Source organism: Sinohyriopsis cumingii, chromosome 10 (genome assembly GCF_028554795.1).
Source record: "Sinohyriopsis cumingii isolate HCF-2022 chromosome 10, ASM2855479v2, whole genome shotgun sequence".
NCBI classification, from domain to species: Eukaryota; Metazoa; Mollusca; class Bivalvia; order Unionida; family Unionidae; genus Sinohyriopsis; species Sinohyriopsis cumingii.
The window spans coordinates 75019197-75036328 of record NC_142970.1 but is presented as its reverse complement, the minus strand read 5'-3'; the positions used below and the strand labels follow the sequence as shown (position 1 = coordinate 75036328).

Genomic DNA, 17132 nt, shown 5'->3' with positions numbered 1-17132 from the left:
CCCATGGGTCCTTGGTTCTTCCTGAGGTTTTCTGGGGTTCTTTCTCCACCAGTTTTACTGGCCACATTTATAATCTATCATGGGCTGAAAAATGTTACTAAACCCACAAAGAAACAAAAAAAATGCCCCCCAAAACTATTAGGTACATTGTGTGATAATGCTGTTAGTTTATTTGAGCTTATGTGTCAGTAACTTATGCAGAAATGGATGGTTAGATTGACTGATAAATGCAAGCATGGATGTACATGTCTGTACCTGTATTAAAGTTGTTTGTATGGGTTGAGTGTGGTCATCATCTGTAAGCATAGGAAAGTGTCTTAAATGCGTATAACATGCATTTTATCAGTTAGTAACATTTGTACCTTGTATATAGTCAAGTATATCTTAAGCTGGCAAGTGAGAAAAGACGTTTCATAAGGCAAGTGGTTTGCTTAATACAGGGTAAATTCTTTAATAACTTTAAATATTGTGTGTATGTATGTATATGTGTGTGAGTGTTGTATAATGTTTAATATAGTGATGTACAGTCAATGATGCAGAGGGGCATCTACCATTACTACAATTAACTATTACTTCATTGATAAAGGATCACTTAATTAGTCATGAATTATTTTCCCTTGAGGTCCTTTTAAGAAGTAGAACAATGTATAAAAGAACACAAGATAATAGTAATTACTAATTAATTTAACTTGACTTGCTTATATTATAAATATACTAAATTCTATTATAATCAATTGGTAACACGTATATGCTCATGATGTCTCTTTTTAAATACTTCAATATTTTATGAAGATTTCATGTGCATTGGAAGCCTGTTCCACACAACGTTACCAGAATATTGAAAACTTTTCTTAAACTGCTCAATTAATGGTGTTGATGGATGAAGGTTTCTATCTGATATTAATCTCAAATGGTAAAATGTTGAATAAGGCCTGAATAAATCCTGAAGATTCTCTAGTGCACCTCTATGTAGACATTTATATACAAGAAGAACCTTGTAAAACTCGTTTCTTTCGTATATTGTAAGCCATAGCAGTTCTGTAAACATTGCTTTTGATTAATAACCTAGAGATGCATCTAATGAATCTTGCTGCCAATTTCTGAATTGTATGTATCCAACCAAGCAAAGATTTAATATAGTTTCCCCATAGAGCTGTACCATAAATCTTTGTTGGAAGAATATATGCATTGAAGCATAGAATGTGAGTTTAAGTAGGAAAGTATGTCTGGATCCTAGTAAGTAGAGCAATTTTACATGAGTGCTTTACAGATATTGTCAGTATGTCAATGATCACATTGTTAATTATTATCTGCAAATATAGCTACAGCGCACAATTTTTTCATCTTTGATATTTTCTAACCGATGATTATTTAATGTAAGAAATAATTAGGAAGTTAGCTAATTTATGTAGTCTTTGTCACAGATGCCCCCAGAGAAATTATACATTTTGTTGTACCTTCGTTAATTACCATGTTTATTGTGCCAAACTTTGAACTTGAAATAAGGTCTGAAACTAATCTTGTTTGGATAACATATAAGGAAGAGATGTATACACACTTGTATCATTTGCAGACAAAACTGTGTTTGTTGAATCATTATTCAGTGGAAGATTGTTTACATAAATAAGTAAAAATAGGAAGACTAAAACAGTCTTGAGGGGCCCCTGAATGAATAGTGTAAGTTTAAGAGTTAATATTGCCAATGGTTACTCATTGAGACTTTCAGTTTAGGTATGTTATAAACCAGTTTAAAGAAGAATGATCTGACCTGAAACAGTTAAATGTTTGCAGTAGAAATCGATCAATTACATCTAAAGCTTTCTTGAAGTCTGCAAAAACAGTCTCAGTTAAAGAATCATTATCCATTTCTTGTTGCCAAATATCTGTTAATTCAGTGAGTTTTGTCTGGCAGGAGAAATATTTTGTAAATACTGGTTGTGTCTGATATAAGAGAATGCAAGTTTTAAAAAATTCATAGCCTTACTTATCTACTTGCTATTCAAGTAATGTAGATAATACATATATATAGGTGGAGTGAAAATTTGTTTGTAGTTCCTTGGATACTCCATTTCTTCTTTTGTTAAAGATATGTGTAACCTTTGCACAATTAAAGGTACCTGGACAGTTACCAGTCATTCTACTTCAGTTTATTTATAATATTCCTCAATTACTTTGTTATTATTGGTGCAACAAATTTCGTCCAGTCCAGATGATCTGATAACACTCATTATGCATGTCAAAAGCCTCAGCTTCACTAACATTAGTTTTTGAAAAATATTTTTCATCATTAATTTTAGCTTTTCTGAATGATAGAAATGCATGAAGCACAGTTTGGGTGTTAGCCTGGTTCTGGTGACATTGACTTAAGAGGCTTATGAAGAAATTATTAAGCATAACAGCATGATCTTGTAGATATGCTCCTATGTCATAATTGTGCAGAACTTGAGTAGAAAAAAAATTCTTGGAAGGATTCGGCTCTGGACTTTAGATGCTTTCAAAAGACTTGGTGCTTTTATTGTGATCAAAAGCCTATTTATTGTATTTGTTTTTGACTCATTAAGTCAGGTACTTAGCTTTATTCCTCCATTTTGTGATGTTTTTCTTGTCTTTTGTCAGGTGAAATTCATCCATTAAATGACTAGCCTCATTAACTCATTTGGCCCCAGAGGTTACTGTCGTTTTTGCCTGAAATGTGCGTAGGAAAGACATTTGGGGAGCTATTTCTGAATACATCATAATACATCGGCTTTCAACACATTTTCCATGAGACTAATCCCTAATTGTATTAGAAACATCATTTTCCATTGTTTATTTTGCTTGTGCATGAGCAGAAGGGTAAAATCGTTGTGGTTTTTTTTTTTTTTTAATATGCTTAATGGACCTGTCATTTTCATATGGAGACCGCAATTTATTCCAAATGCCCACTTTATCCTAGTTTTTGCAAAGAATCACCTGTCTGTGTGCAGTTAAGACCGGTATGCCTTAGATCTGAGGCCAAAAGGTCTAAAATCCGGACACAAAATCGCATTCTGACTTAAAGCGAATTTTGGGTGAGAAAAAAAACAAGTCCAAAAAATGAGGTTTTTCCCTCTGTATTTTGTAGTGCAACCAGAACTTCCAGATTATTTGCTTTCATTTTAGATCCATATCTGTCTGCTGTTTTTAAATACCACCCATGTTGGTGTATCTTAAATGACCTTGATGCTGCAGAGCTCGGAAGTAGGGTACAGCCTCATCACGCCTACAGACGGGATCGAGGCCGAATCAGTTAATCTCATGTGGTGATCCATCTGGGTTAAAGTTCTTGTTTAACCCTGTATTTATTAACTGATGCCATGTGTCTATGACAGTGTTGACATTAACTATGTTGCTACTTAGTGAAAGGGTTTTAACTCATTGTCAAACTATTTCAAGTTATACATACCAGATAGTGGTCACTCACAGCATATGCTGGCACATTAATTTCATTGATATTTTCAGGTTTCGTTTTTTCTTTTATCCGTACTCTAGTTGGCATGTTTGTTACGTTGGCAAAGCTGTTAGTTGAACAACTACTTAATTATCCATTTTAATGGTTGAGTTTTCATGTAATCAACGTTAAAGTCACCTAATATAATAGTTTCAAAATCTTTCTGAATTTAAATTTTTTAGTTGCTCCTCAAATCTAATAATCCAAACAGCTGAAGAACTAGTGGGTCTGTTAAATAAAAATATGAGTTTTGGCATGGATTGGGTGAAGGATGCTTCATTCCAGATGCTGTCCATCATATAGTCTCTAGACTTACACAACTTACAGGTGATAGAATTGTCAAAATAGAAGAACACTCCCACTCGACCCCATCCATTGATGACCTGTCCTTTCTATCAGAGTTGAACTTTCCTGTTTGTAGAGCGAAATCATTAGTACTGTCAAAGAGAATGGTTTCACATAGCTCCAGAATACAGAGTAATCTTGTTTGCTATAATATTAATCTAATCTCATTAAGTTTAGGGAGTATATGTTGGATATTAAGGTTGGTTACTTGCAGATCTTTTTGGAAGAGGTCCGATACAAGCCAGGTTTGATCACTTAGGATTGGTTTTCTAGGGTGTCAGTAATGTGTGAATGTATTGTTGACTTTACAGATTGCTCTTCATTATCTTGAAATCTTATTTATATTAAAAATGAAGAACACAGGATGTCAGACTGTTCTTTTGTACCTTGACCACATGTAGTTGAGTTTGACACATCAGTGTGTTTAGTGTGAGACTGACAGCATTGGTATATTAGACATTTGACCGAAGACACTGATGTATTAGACATTTGATTGAAGACATTGAAGATGATGTATTAGACATTTGATTGAAAATATTGATGTATTAGAAATTTGACTGAAGACATTGGTATATTAGACATTTGACTGAAGACATTGGTATATTAGACATTTGGCTGAAGATATTGATGTATTAAACATTTGACCAAAGATATTGATGTATTAGACATTTGACAGAAGACATTGATGTATTAGAAATTTAACTGAAGACATTGATATATTAGACATTGGCTGAAGATATTGATGTATTAGACATTTAACTGAAGGCATTGAAGATGATGTATTAGAAATTTGGCTGAAGACATTGATGTATTAGACATTTGGCTGAAGACATTGATGTATTAGACATTTGACTGAAGACATTGAAGATGATGTATTAGAAATTTGGCTGAAGATGATATATTAGAAAGTTTACTGAAGACATTGATGTATTAGACATTTGACTGAAGACATCACTGTATTAGACATTTAATGACATTGATGTATTAGACATTTGACTGAAGACATTGATACATTAGACATTTGACTGAAGAAGACATTGATGTATTAGACATTTGACTGAAGACATTGATGTATTAGACATTTGACTGAAGACATTGATGTATTAGACAGTTTATGGCATTGATGTATTAGATATTTGACTGAAGACATTGTTATGTTAGAGATTTGACTGAAGACATTGATATATTCGACAAATGATGGCATTGATGTTTTAGAATTTGGACTGAAGACATTAGTATATTAGACATTTGGCTGAAGATATTGATGTATTAGACATTTGAGTGAAGAAGACATTTATGTATTAGAAATTTGACTGAAGAAGACATTGATGTATTAGACTATTGATGACATTGATATATTAGATATTTAACTGAAGACATTGATACATTAGACATTTGACTGAAGACATTGATATGTTAGAGTTTTGACTGAAGACATTGATATCCTAGATATTTAACTGAAGACATTGATCTATTAGATATTTAAGACACTCATAGGGAGAAGTAATATCAAGACTGTATATTTACCAGCATTATATTACTAACATACAGTACAAAAATATGCAGTATTGCAAAGTCTAGATTTCTGATTCCTTGAACAACTATTCGACCATCATGGTCATCTTATGATTCTACATGATATATATACATGGAAATAATTCAGTCTTCACATACATCATAAAGGATCAAATCTATTTCTGTCATAACCTGAAAGTTTTTGGGGTGTTGTTTTAATCAGGCAAGCTATTTCTTCTTTGCCACATTCCTAATAGCTGCTAAACTGAGAACAATGGTTGTGTTTGTATTCAAACATGTTACACATGTAGCATCACATCTACTTCCCATTGCAACATACATTGGAGACATGGCCCTGTTCTCCACAGTCATAGCAATAGTCAGTCTTGGTTGACTTCAAGATGCCAGTGCAATAATTCAGATTTCTGAGATATTGTACAGTCCCTTACTTTTTCAGATGTCTTTTTTGTGAAGCAGTAGGCTATTCATTTTATCTTTGTCCTGTAGTAAACAGGGCTTGTATTGTTGAATATAATTAACAGTAAAGTTCTCTCACAGGTCTGTCAACATGGAGTTTAGAGGTTCCACATCAGCATGAACATATGGGATAAGTCCAGATACAAACATTCTGCTTTTTGTGTTGGTGTATGAAAAAAAAAGAATTAATTAGTCAGGGTTTTGGGGTTGTTTTTTTTTTAAATCCTCCTGAATTTAGTCTAGGTAGTGTCCAGATCTCAGGCCATTCTTTCTCACTTGCACTACTGAAGCAGAGTAATTAGATTGTTCTGTGTTTGAAGTAAAATTAGTTACTTGTGTTATGACTCTATGGTCTTAAACTATGTAACAGAAAAGAATCAAAATCAAGTTTAGTATGATCAACAACTAATTTATTTCCCTTGAATAAAAAAATAAAATTCAAAAAACACAGTTTTTTTAAAATTAAATCCCAAATGATCCTAAATGTTCTGTCACAAGTGCAGAATGTATACAATGATGCAGAAATGAATTTCCGTAATTTTGAAAGCCCTGGAGTAACACAGTGATATAACTGAGAATGTCTTTATATAAATTTTCAGTAGTGCTAAAGTTGTGGTTTAGTCCAAAATGTCACTGAGCACTTTGTAATTCTAGTGAATAATTCAGATATCTCTCAAATTATTTATGACCACAAATAAAAATGATTCCACAGATTGATCTTGATATAGAAATGAATAATTGTTCACCAAATCCTTTTTATGCATATTTCACTTGGTTTATGACACAATAATATTTTCTACAGAAAACCCCACAAACTTGTAAACAAGGTATGTCTTGAACTCTAATTCATGTAAACATCTTATTTACTTCTTAGAATCATGACAAAAATCAGGTGGACACAACCCTCACTCATGGACAAAATCAAGCACATAATGTAGATTTTTTTATTAACATTTGATATTTGGCTCTGGGAGTATCCTTACATTGGCTTGTAAGTTTACTGGGAATTTTTTCCATTTCATATAGAGGAGCCAATAATAAGGTTGGTGACTGTTGGTTTGTTCACATTTAAGCTCAGTCTAGATTTATGGCATCTTGATGTTTGTGCAGCATTAGTACTACAGATCAATAATTCATGAAAATGTTATGTCAATAATGAAATTACTAAATTGGTGAGAACTGAAAGCATTATGATTTATATATCACTCCAAGTTCTCATTTTTTGTTGTTGACAAATTTTGCAATTCCCTTCCCTTTGGATAATAAATAGAATGGATAATTCTAGTAATATTAGTAGATAGTTCTATTTTTATTTTCTGTATTACTGTAATTAATAAATCTTCATTTTTTATATAAATACAGGACAGTGAATACGAGTATCCACTACAATTTGATGTCCACATCACTCCAGGGTAAGAGTACTTCACTAAAGGTGGGCACCCCCAGTCCTTTTCCACACATTTTGCCTTGGACCTGTTCTCTAGAGGAGAAATTTAGCATTACCAGGGCATCTTGAAAAATGCTTGAATTTTGTTGGTTAGCTTTAAAAGTTCTTGTATTTTTGTGGATTACTCAGAAAGTGTATGAATTCGAAAACAGATTATTACATTGGAAAATATTAATTTACTGATATGTTTCAAAAGTTAGAAACTCGATCTTCCTGGAATTATACTTGATGGTTCACTTGTGCCCTCATTATTATTCAGCCTCCTATGGGATTATAGCCACCTCATTATGTTTAAATGACTGTATGCTGTGTTTGCTGGGATTTTATGACTGATTAACAAACACTGACCACACACTGTGTGGTGGGAAGTGTATTTTCAAACACTGTTGCAGTGATCACTATACATAGATAAGGGGACCAAGTCATAAAGAGCTGTGTTGTGTCTGTCAAAAAAAAAGAAATTAACATTGGATCAATGTGTGAAAGTGTTATTGTTATCAGGTCCCTTGGCAAGAGTGAAAAAGGCAAAAAGAATACAATATCAAGAACACGGAATGAATTTAGAATATTTTTTACATAAATATAAAAATACTCAAGGTGTAAGAGATGCTGGCAAATAAGACTTGAAACTTCCTTATTGATGTAGAGCTCTATCCTCCATGCCTCCAGGCCCTTTTGACTATGGTATCTTCACTTATTCCTAGTTCTGCATAAAATACTTGAGAGTACTAGATCCTGCTTATAGAAATATGCAGTTACTGACCTCTTTACACAATTTTTAACAGACTCTGGATAAATGATGGAAATTTTGGTAATTACTGATGGAAATTCTCAGAAAAACCTCCCTCTTAAATTCATAAGTAAACAAAATGCAGATTATTGAGAACAATGATTTACAATAATCAGACATGCTCCAGAATCAGTGAAAAGTCCACTCACTTTCAAGATTTAGTCTATTTTAGGAATCAATAACAAACAAACCAGGAACCAGAATAAATAAATTGAAACTGATTGCAATTATAGTGCTGTTTGCATTTATAAATCTTCATTAAAATCAATAAGTTCTTGTGCAGAGATTTGTAGAGTCTGTGGTTTTATTTTCTAGACATTTTGGTTGCGTGTACCTGGTATAAAGGGTAGTAGTTTTAATTTCTGATTTAATTGGTACATATGGTGGAATTATGTACAAAGTGAAATAATCCAGACCATTAGTGTTGAGATAGAGAGACAGTCTAGCTAACATTGTGGACACGGTGAACTCCAATCAAAAGTAAGGTCTCAGGTTCTGTAGTTTTTGTTGTGCCTTGTGCGAGACATTTCATCTTACAGGACTCTTTACCTTCCTTGCTTTGGTTGAATGAGCCATAAATAGGTATAACACTAATAAATGGGTATCAACATTGGCTTGGTGGTTAGCCTTTGACTTGTATCTTAGCTAATTGGAGTCATGCTTTCTTGGTTGCTTCAAGCTTTGGAAACTGATTAAACTATGGTCTGGATTTTTTTCAATAGAATTTTAGTCTGGACTTTTACCTTTGGTCTACAATCCAACAGTTAGATTGGATGAATTTAAAATTAATTAACCAGTCACATTCTTAAGTCTGGAATTTATTTTTAAGGCACACAGGTGAAATTAGGACCTGGACTTAGTTTAGCCAACAGGTCTTGAAGCTTAAGTCAGAATAAAGTTGGACTTAAATTCCATCCAGTCAGATTGGAATGCCCTTGAATTAAATTTAAACCAGAGTGTACATTTCAGCTGGTGAAATTTAGACCTGGACTTCATCCTCAGAAAACAAATTTAATTTAAATTAAAGTCTGGAATCAACCAGTCGGACTTTGAAATCATAAAAGACTAACCTTGAGTTTCAGATACGTTTTCAGCTAACAGCCAATCAGATATGGTGTTTCAAAGGTAATATCCTATTTGATGGGTTGACACTAAATCATACGCTCAAACTCAGCCTTAAAAGTTGTATGATCTCCAGAACCGATAAGATAAAATTTAAGTGAATCTTGAGTGGATAATCATAGATCTTTAAGTCTGGATGTACATTTTCAGGATAAATTGGCCATGCCTTATGAACTACTAGTAGATTCTGGATGACTTAAAACTTAAACTTGGTGGCATTTGTATGATCATACTTCTAAGAGGCCACACAGCATTTAAGAGAAATTCTGCTCTGTGTTATTTAGGTTGGACTTAGTGAATGTGCAAAAGTATCCCCTGCATTTGTCTGAACGGAGGAACTTGAAACTTGAAGGGGAGATTGTCTGCAAAATCAAGAAGATTTATGAAGAGAAACAGTCTGAAAAGTTCACAATTTACATCAATGGTGGGAAAAGTGTTGGGAACTATTTTTCAAACAGATTGAAGGAGTTTGCTTGGAAGAAGCTCGTCAAAAGTGAAAACATAAAAGAACATGCAGGTAAGCTTGAGATAGTATGGTTCATCACATTGCCCATGTTAGCAGATAGTGTAACAACCTGTGTCACATTTTTCTGTTGATTACATTATTCTGTCACATTACAATTAAGAAATAAGCTATGCAGTTTTTGGAGTCTACTCCAGATGGAATTGCAAATTAGTCCACCTAGCTGATGATACATACAGCCAGTGGATCATTTGTTGATGGCATATTCTTGACAGTTACTGCAATACCAGTGTTTCCCTTTACACACATTTGTGCGTCAGGGATGCATGCTGGAGAAAATTGACGTACACATTTTGTTGCCGTGCGTTTTTTTTACGCAAAGGATTTTCATAATATGATCAGGATTTATTTAATATACAATGCATTGGACGATGGATGGCATCGTATATACTTTCGAGTATAGGCGTTGACTGGTTCCCCGCTTTGTTTGCTCCCTGCCTTGCGCTCCTTTATTCGTATAGCCAAGTGCAACGTAGGGAACATATAAAACAATGAACCAGACTAGCATAGGCAATGTTACGATGGAGTAGCTTCCCCTAATCTTGCGAGCTTCTTGCAATTTCTATCAAGCTCAGCAAGCTGTCATCTAGATGTTTAACTTCAAGGCTTGTTGCACTAGAAAGTGATCTCCAGATTAAAACATCATGCACTAAAAAGCATTAGCAAAGAAGGTGAAAGAAGCAGAACACAAAAGAGTAACTGTGGATCTAACTTTAATAAAAAATGGAGAAAATAATTCCCTTGACTGGAATACGGCAGATTCCATATGATTACCGGTGTGACTTCTGATTGCGTGATTGCAAAGACTGCAAAAGTGAATAATCCTTTCGTTACAGGACTTTAGAAGTTTTTAAAATCTGCCCTCGTTCACCATAAGATATCTGGAGAACACATTATAACCTAAGACATTATTTTACAACAAAGAAATCAGTAAACTTGCAGAGACAAATGCGTTATTTGGATTACAAAGTCAGCGGGTCATTGCAGATTTTGTTGGTTTTTAACTTTTGCGCAATAAAAGAAAGATCTTAAAGTTCAAGTGTAACTTATTATAAAGAAGATGAATGAATATCCTCCTTGATATTTGGATAAATGTGTTATAGGACGAAGTACAATGAAACCTATGATAGTACACATTTTATGAAAGGCAGTTAATCAACTTCCATTTGGTTAAAAAGATTTATTGGGCTTTTTGTATTGTCTTATATGTAATGTGTCAGGCTATAATATTGCTTCAGGAGACTGTTAAAAGTACAACTTTAAAAGAAAAATGAACTAATAAAATTATTCTTTGAATGGACAATGCATTTGTTTCTTGATTGTGCATGTTGGTTTATTTGTATGTTTAGAGAAAGAGAGAGAGAGTATGTTGTGCAAGTTGTATTATCCTATTTCAGGCTGAAAAAGTACGAGTCATATGAAAATTTGTCAGTACATTTTTGACCCCCACATTTTTTATTTGACCCCCAGTTTTGACACCAAGGTTTTTTTTGTACCCTCAGTTTTACGCGCCTGGGGGATACACTGAATACACCCAGCAATAAAAACACTTCTGTGCAGCTGGGAATGTTTTAGGCTGACCAGGAAGCTGTACCACATGTGGACAGCTTTGTGTTAGTGAGTGCCAGAAAAACCTTGATCAGCTGTCTTACTACAGTGGATTAGAGGAATTAAAATGACTGTGGAGAGATTAATTTTATTTTATTTTACTACCATCTTGGTGTCCACTGCCACCATCAGTTAGCGAGGCCGGTAAAGTGAAAGCCTCTGTAGATTTTGTTCACATGAAAACTGCAGCAGAGTTAAACCATGTAGATGCACACAAGAGCATTCTTCACCTCCAGAAAGATTGTTATGGCAAACAGCAGGCTTTCTGTTCCAAGAGGTTAATATGATTAAGTTTTCATCTTGATTCTAATGACCACCTGTTTGAGCTCTGGTTGTATGATTTATTCCCCTCCAACCGACAAGCGAGCTGTCACTGTTGAAAGACATAAACTTAACCTGTGGTTCACCATGTGAGACTACTTTAAAAACTGGAGTGCACATTAGATATCCACCAAGATAATTACACTGTCTGCTGTCTGTCGAAAATGACAAATAAGATTGAAAATTACCTTAATGTGCCTTTAAGTGTTTATTTCTCTCATGTTCTACATCTTTAGAATATAAAGATGCACATTCCACATGCGGTTCGCTAGCAAGAAGCAAATCCTACAAGTTGAGCCAATTCACGAATAGAGATGTTCCATTTCCACAAAAATGACAACACAGAGCCTCGAGTCTGTCCGCTTTATCTCGAGTTAGAATGATAGTCATTGTGACAGAGTCCCTCAAGAATCCCACAAAATGTATTTCTGGGTAGGTTCAAACACAGATTTTTCTGGGTGAATAGTGAGCCCACAGATTTTATTTTTGGGTAGGTCCAAACAGACTTTTCTGGGGGAATAGTGAGCCCACAAATTTTATTTTTGGGTAGGTCCAAACAGACTTTTCTGGGGGAATAGTGAGCCCACAGATTTTATTTTTGGGTAGGTCCAAACAGATTTTTCTGGGGGAATGGTGAATCCCAATCCATCAAGTGTATGAACTATTTCCTGAACATTTCTCTACTCTGGTCATATGAAGAAACAACTATTATCAATGCATCCTACATTTGTGAAACCTTTCATCTTTATGATGCAAAATCTGGCTGCAATAGCCAGGTAAAAAGGCATGGTTATGCCAAACCATTCAGCAACCTGGTAAAATCATACATATCCCCAAACCACATAAATCGGAAATACTTCCACTGTTTCTGTGCCACAGGAACAGAGTTACTAAGTAGGCACCCTTTAAGTCAACTGATGCATTTTTTTTAATGGCGTTAACAGTTGTTTTTAAAGTTTACATTTTGATATCTATTGTCAACACATTTATGACATTGTTATAACTTCAAAATAAGTCTCACAGATCGATCTTTTTAAGTTGGAATGAAATTACACTGGTCAACAGTGAAATCATTACTGACTTGAAAAGGCCCTAATCTGTAGTATTTTGGTGTGCCGAACACGAATATAACCGTGAAAAATTTGTATTGGCTCTCGTTTTGAAGATATTCATATACCTCATTTTCTATGTTTCACTGTGTAAATTTCTCCAGTAGGACTGCAGCAACATCCGGAATAATGATGTAACATTGCATAATACCATCATGCTCACATCATCCACAGTTGATTGCATCATTTTCTGATGCAATGCAATACTAATGCCATGCGGCTGCTGAAGTAAGTTGACGTCAGCAGTGTACTGTACATGTGTATGCCTATTATACTAATGCCAGGCGGCTGCTGAAGCTGACGTAAGCAGTGTACTATATAAAGCCCAATCAGATAGGTTCAGCATTTAAAATATTTTAGACGTTGTGCGAGACAGTTCAAGCTACTGTTACATAAAACTTATTATTTTATCCATTTACGTACAATAAAGAACAGTAATGCCTCGAAAGTGTGTTAATACCGCGGACAATTTTTGCTATATTTGTGGGGAAGTGACATTTGCCAACCAGAAGAAAAGTATCAATTCTCAAGTGAAGAAGGCATATCATCTTTACTTCGGATACAAGGCTGGTGACCAAGACAAGCCTTGGGCTCCGCATATATGCTGTGCTACATGTACAACACAGCTTTCACAGTGGTTGAATTGCAAAAGGTCATCAATGCCGTTTGCAGTCCCAATGGTGTGGAGAGAGCCAAGCAACCACCTAAATGACTGTTACTTCTGCTTGGTTCCTCCTCTTTCCGGCGGAATAACGAAGCGAAAGAAGTCGAGAATAGTCTACCCAAACATTCCGTCTGCATTGAGACCAGTTCCACATGGTGAGGGACTTCCTATTCCAGAACCTCCAGCAGAATATTCTCTTGATTCATCTGACGAAGACAAAGGTGAGTCGACCTGTTCTTCTCCTGGTCCATCGGCATGCAGTGATCCAGATTTTCACTGTGGTGCATCATCAACCCCACACAGAATAACACAGGAAGAACTAAATGACCTGATTCGTGATTTGGACTTATCAAAGAACAAGGCAGAATTGCTAGGATCAAGACTCCAACAATGGAATCTTCTAGAAGAAGATGTCACAATTACTGCATATCGAAAGCGCCACCAGCAATTGGAGCCTTTCTTCAGAAAGGAAAGTAATCTGATATTCTGTTCCGATATTGAGGGCCTCATGAATGCTTTAAAAATCACTCATGACCCACAAGAATGGAGACTATTTGTGGACTCTTCGAAACTGAGTCTCAAGGCTGTGCTTTTGCACAATGGAAACATTCTTCCATCTATTCCAGTAGCGTATGCTGTCCACATGAAAGAGACATACGATAACTTAAGGCAGCTACTGAATTCCATTGAGTATAACAAGTACAGCTGGCACCTCTGTGGTGATTTGAAGGTAGTTGCCCTTTTAATGGGACTGCAGCAAGGATATACAAAATACATGTGTTTCTTATGCGAGTGGGATAGCCGAGCAAGGGAAATGCACTACATGAGGAAGGAATGGACTCACAGGCAGAATGTAGCCATTGGAGAGAAGAATATCCAACACCCAACTCTGGTTGAGGCTCAGAAAATCTTGCTACCACCCCTTCACATCAAACTAGGTTTGATGAAGAACTTCGTGAAAGCCATTGACCGGACTTTGCCAGCATTCCGATACCTGCATGAAAAATTCCCTCGACTCAGCGAAGCAAAGATTAAAGAGGGAGTTTTTGTGGGTCCTCAGATTCGAGAGCTTTTCAAAGATGACCGGTTCAACAACTTGCTGGAAGGTGACGCGAAACAAGCATGGAATGCTTTTCGCCTAGTTTCTACAAACTTCCTCGGAAATGTTAGGGCAGAAAACTATAAGGAACTAGTAGAAGACATGTTGATGAAGTTTAAGAAACTTGGCTGCAATATGTCTCTAAAGATTCACTTCCTTCATTCCCATTTGGATTTCTTTCCTAGCAACTGTGGTATTGTTAGTGATGAACACGGCGAACGTTTTCATCAAGATATCGCAACAATGGAACAAAGATACCAGGGAAAATGGTCCACTACAATGCTGGCTGACTACTGCTGGACACTCCTCAGAGATGCTCCCGAACAGCTGTACAAGAGACAGGCGAAGAAATCTAAGATGTAGTCAATGACTTGATTTTTTATAGGTAGGCTATTACAGTTGACCTTTTACTATTGGAATGCATTTCGTTATGTAAACATTAATTTCTTGCAGATTACAAAAAAACTAGAGCCAATTTTGCAATTTGACTGTCATATTCGTGTTCAGCACATAAAAATTGATAAGAATTGACTAATTTTATTTCAGCAACATGACTTTTGTAAAAATTTGTTGTCCAGTGTTATTTGCAAATTATTGTATAGGTGTTGAAATAATTTTATGAAAAATACCTTTTGCAAGAATTTTTTTAATTTTAGCATTAATTTGTCTCTTTTCAGTTAAAATAATTTGATTTAATATATATGTTTACACAGATCACTGTTCTAACTCTATTTTTATAATGTTGCACACTATTCAGAATGGAAGCATCTGAGGTAATATTCTGCCAACCTTCAAACAATGCTGAAATTTTCCCAGTGACAGAATTGTCAGGTGTATTATTCATACAAGAAATATCATATGTACTTACTTGATGCTGCATACTGATAGCCATGGAAAATCTTTCTGATCCTTCCAATGTTTGGGAACCCCGATTCCTTGTTTCTGAACTTTTTTGAAGCCTTGCCTCCAGGGATGGTTGTGCTGCCAATGATAATTGCTTTCTGTTGCTTTTTTCTAAGCAGCTGAGTTACAGCCTTCCAAGATCCATTAGTCTTAAGTTATCTGACCATTTTAAGGTTATCTATAAAATAAACCCAGTTAGAAATGGGGTCCAATGCAGACAGATGTACTGATACATGTCAATTTGCTCTGGGTTTATGAGCTCCCTGCATTTAAAACTGAAGTTGTTGAAGAGAAAGGATGACATTTTAAAATGGTACATGAAAAAATCCCTAACTGAATCCTGCGGTAATTATTGCAAATTGTTTCTATGGTTCTTACGATATGTTAATAATAACAACAATGTCTTTATTTAAAGAGGTTAACTCAATTAGTTAAATACAAATAATCTCCCTTGAGGCCCTCTACAAAAAAAAATCACATTATAAATACTTTTCCTGAAAGGATATTCATAGTCAGATGGAATTGTCACAGGAAGATTTCTTGTAATATGTAGTTGAACCTAAGGGAAAACATGACCACTATCATATCACCATCCAGATATTTTTATAGTTACTTCTTCTGCACAGCAGATGGTCATACAGACCTGGGAGTTTTCAATATGACTTCATATAATAACCATTTGTTCTAAATAAAATGGTGCTCATCAAATCTCCAGCTTTATGGTCATGTGTCTATCTTAACAAAATGTTATCACTAGTTCACTTACTGTTCTGGCTCTATTGACATAGTGTTTTCACTAAAATCTTCTAACTATATGTACTTGAACCAAATGAAAATGATGCCAATTGACCACAGACAATTTTATAAATCTGGTAGCAGCTACTTCTCCTAAAAGGATGGCCGTACCAACATTCTTTTAAAAACTTCATTCAACCCAAGACACCAATCTTATTACTACAGTTGCATTATAGACAATGACCGCTTTGGTGGCCTAGAGGTTAGAGTGTCCGTCTCAGATGGGGGAGGTTACAGGTTTGAACCTCAGTCGAGTCATACCAAAGACTTTAAAAAATGGTACTAACAGCTGCTTCGCTAGGTGATCAGCATTAAGAGGTTAGTGTTAGCACTGGTCTGCCTGGTGTCAGGATAATGTGATTGGGTGGGACATGATGCTACATGTCTGCGTCACGATGCCCCACTGCTAGACATCACTATGAACTGTCACACTGCAGACATCGTAGTGATATGACTGAAAAATTGTTAAAACTACATTACAAATCCAAATCACACACATACACATTATGACAGTGTATCTTGTTGTGCCATATCAGGTCCACTTGGGGTTCTTGTTTTACATGCTTTTTGGCACTGTTGTGGGATAGGGGCTGCTGTACATAATAAAATCTGTACACTCACAGACCACTTTGGAATATTCTTCTGTGGACTAAAACATAAGCTCTGGAGTTTCTATGGAAACAATTAAAATGCACCCAAAACATCTCAGATTATTTTGTACAGCATAGTACACATAAGATACAATTCCATCTTTGATCACAGTTTATTTCAGTTATATGCTAGAATTAAAACTTTTAATTTGTGATGGACAGATGCATGTAACCTACTCTGCAACTGCAGGATAACCAAATTTAGGTCACTAATTTGTAACATAATGTCTTGAGATTCATACTGTGGGAGTTTAGTGAACACACCAGATATTTTTAGTAAGGTGGGCAAGTTACT

At 35.3% G+C, this 17132-nt stretch overlaps 1 protein-coding gene across 1 annotated transcript in view; it reads left to right on the top strand.

Moving 5' to 3' along the window:
* LOC149790401 (uncharacterized) overlaps nucleotides 1–17132 on the top strand; it is a 263333-nt gene that overhangs the window by 80729 nt on the left and 165472 nt on the right. The window contains exons 12-13 of the mRNA XM_089972455.1: nucleotides 7169–7218; nucleotides 9450–9682. Of these exons, the coding sequence (XP_089828581.1) occupies nucleotides 7169–7218; nucleotides 9450–9682 (283 nt within the window). The remainder of the gene's footprint in view (nucleotides 1–7168; nucleotides 7219–9449; nucleotides 9683–17132) is intronic.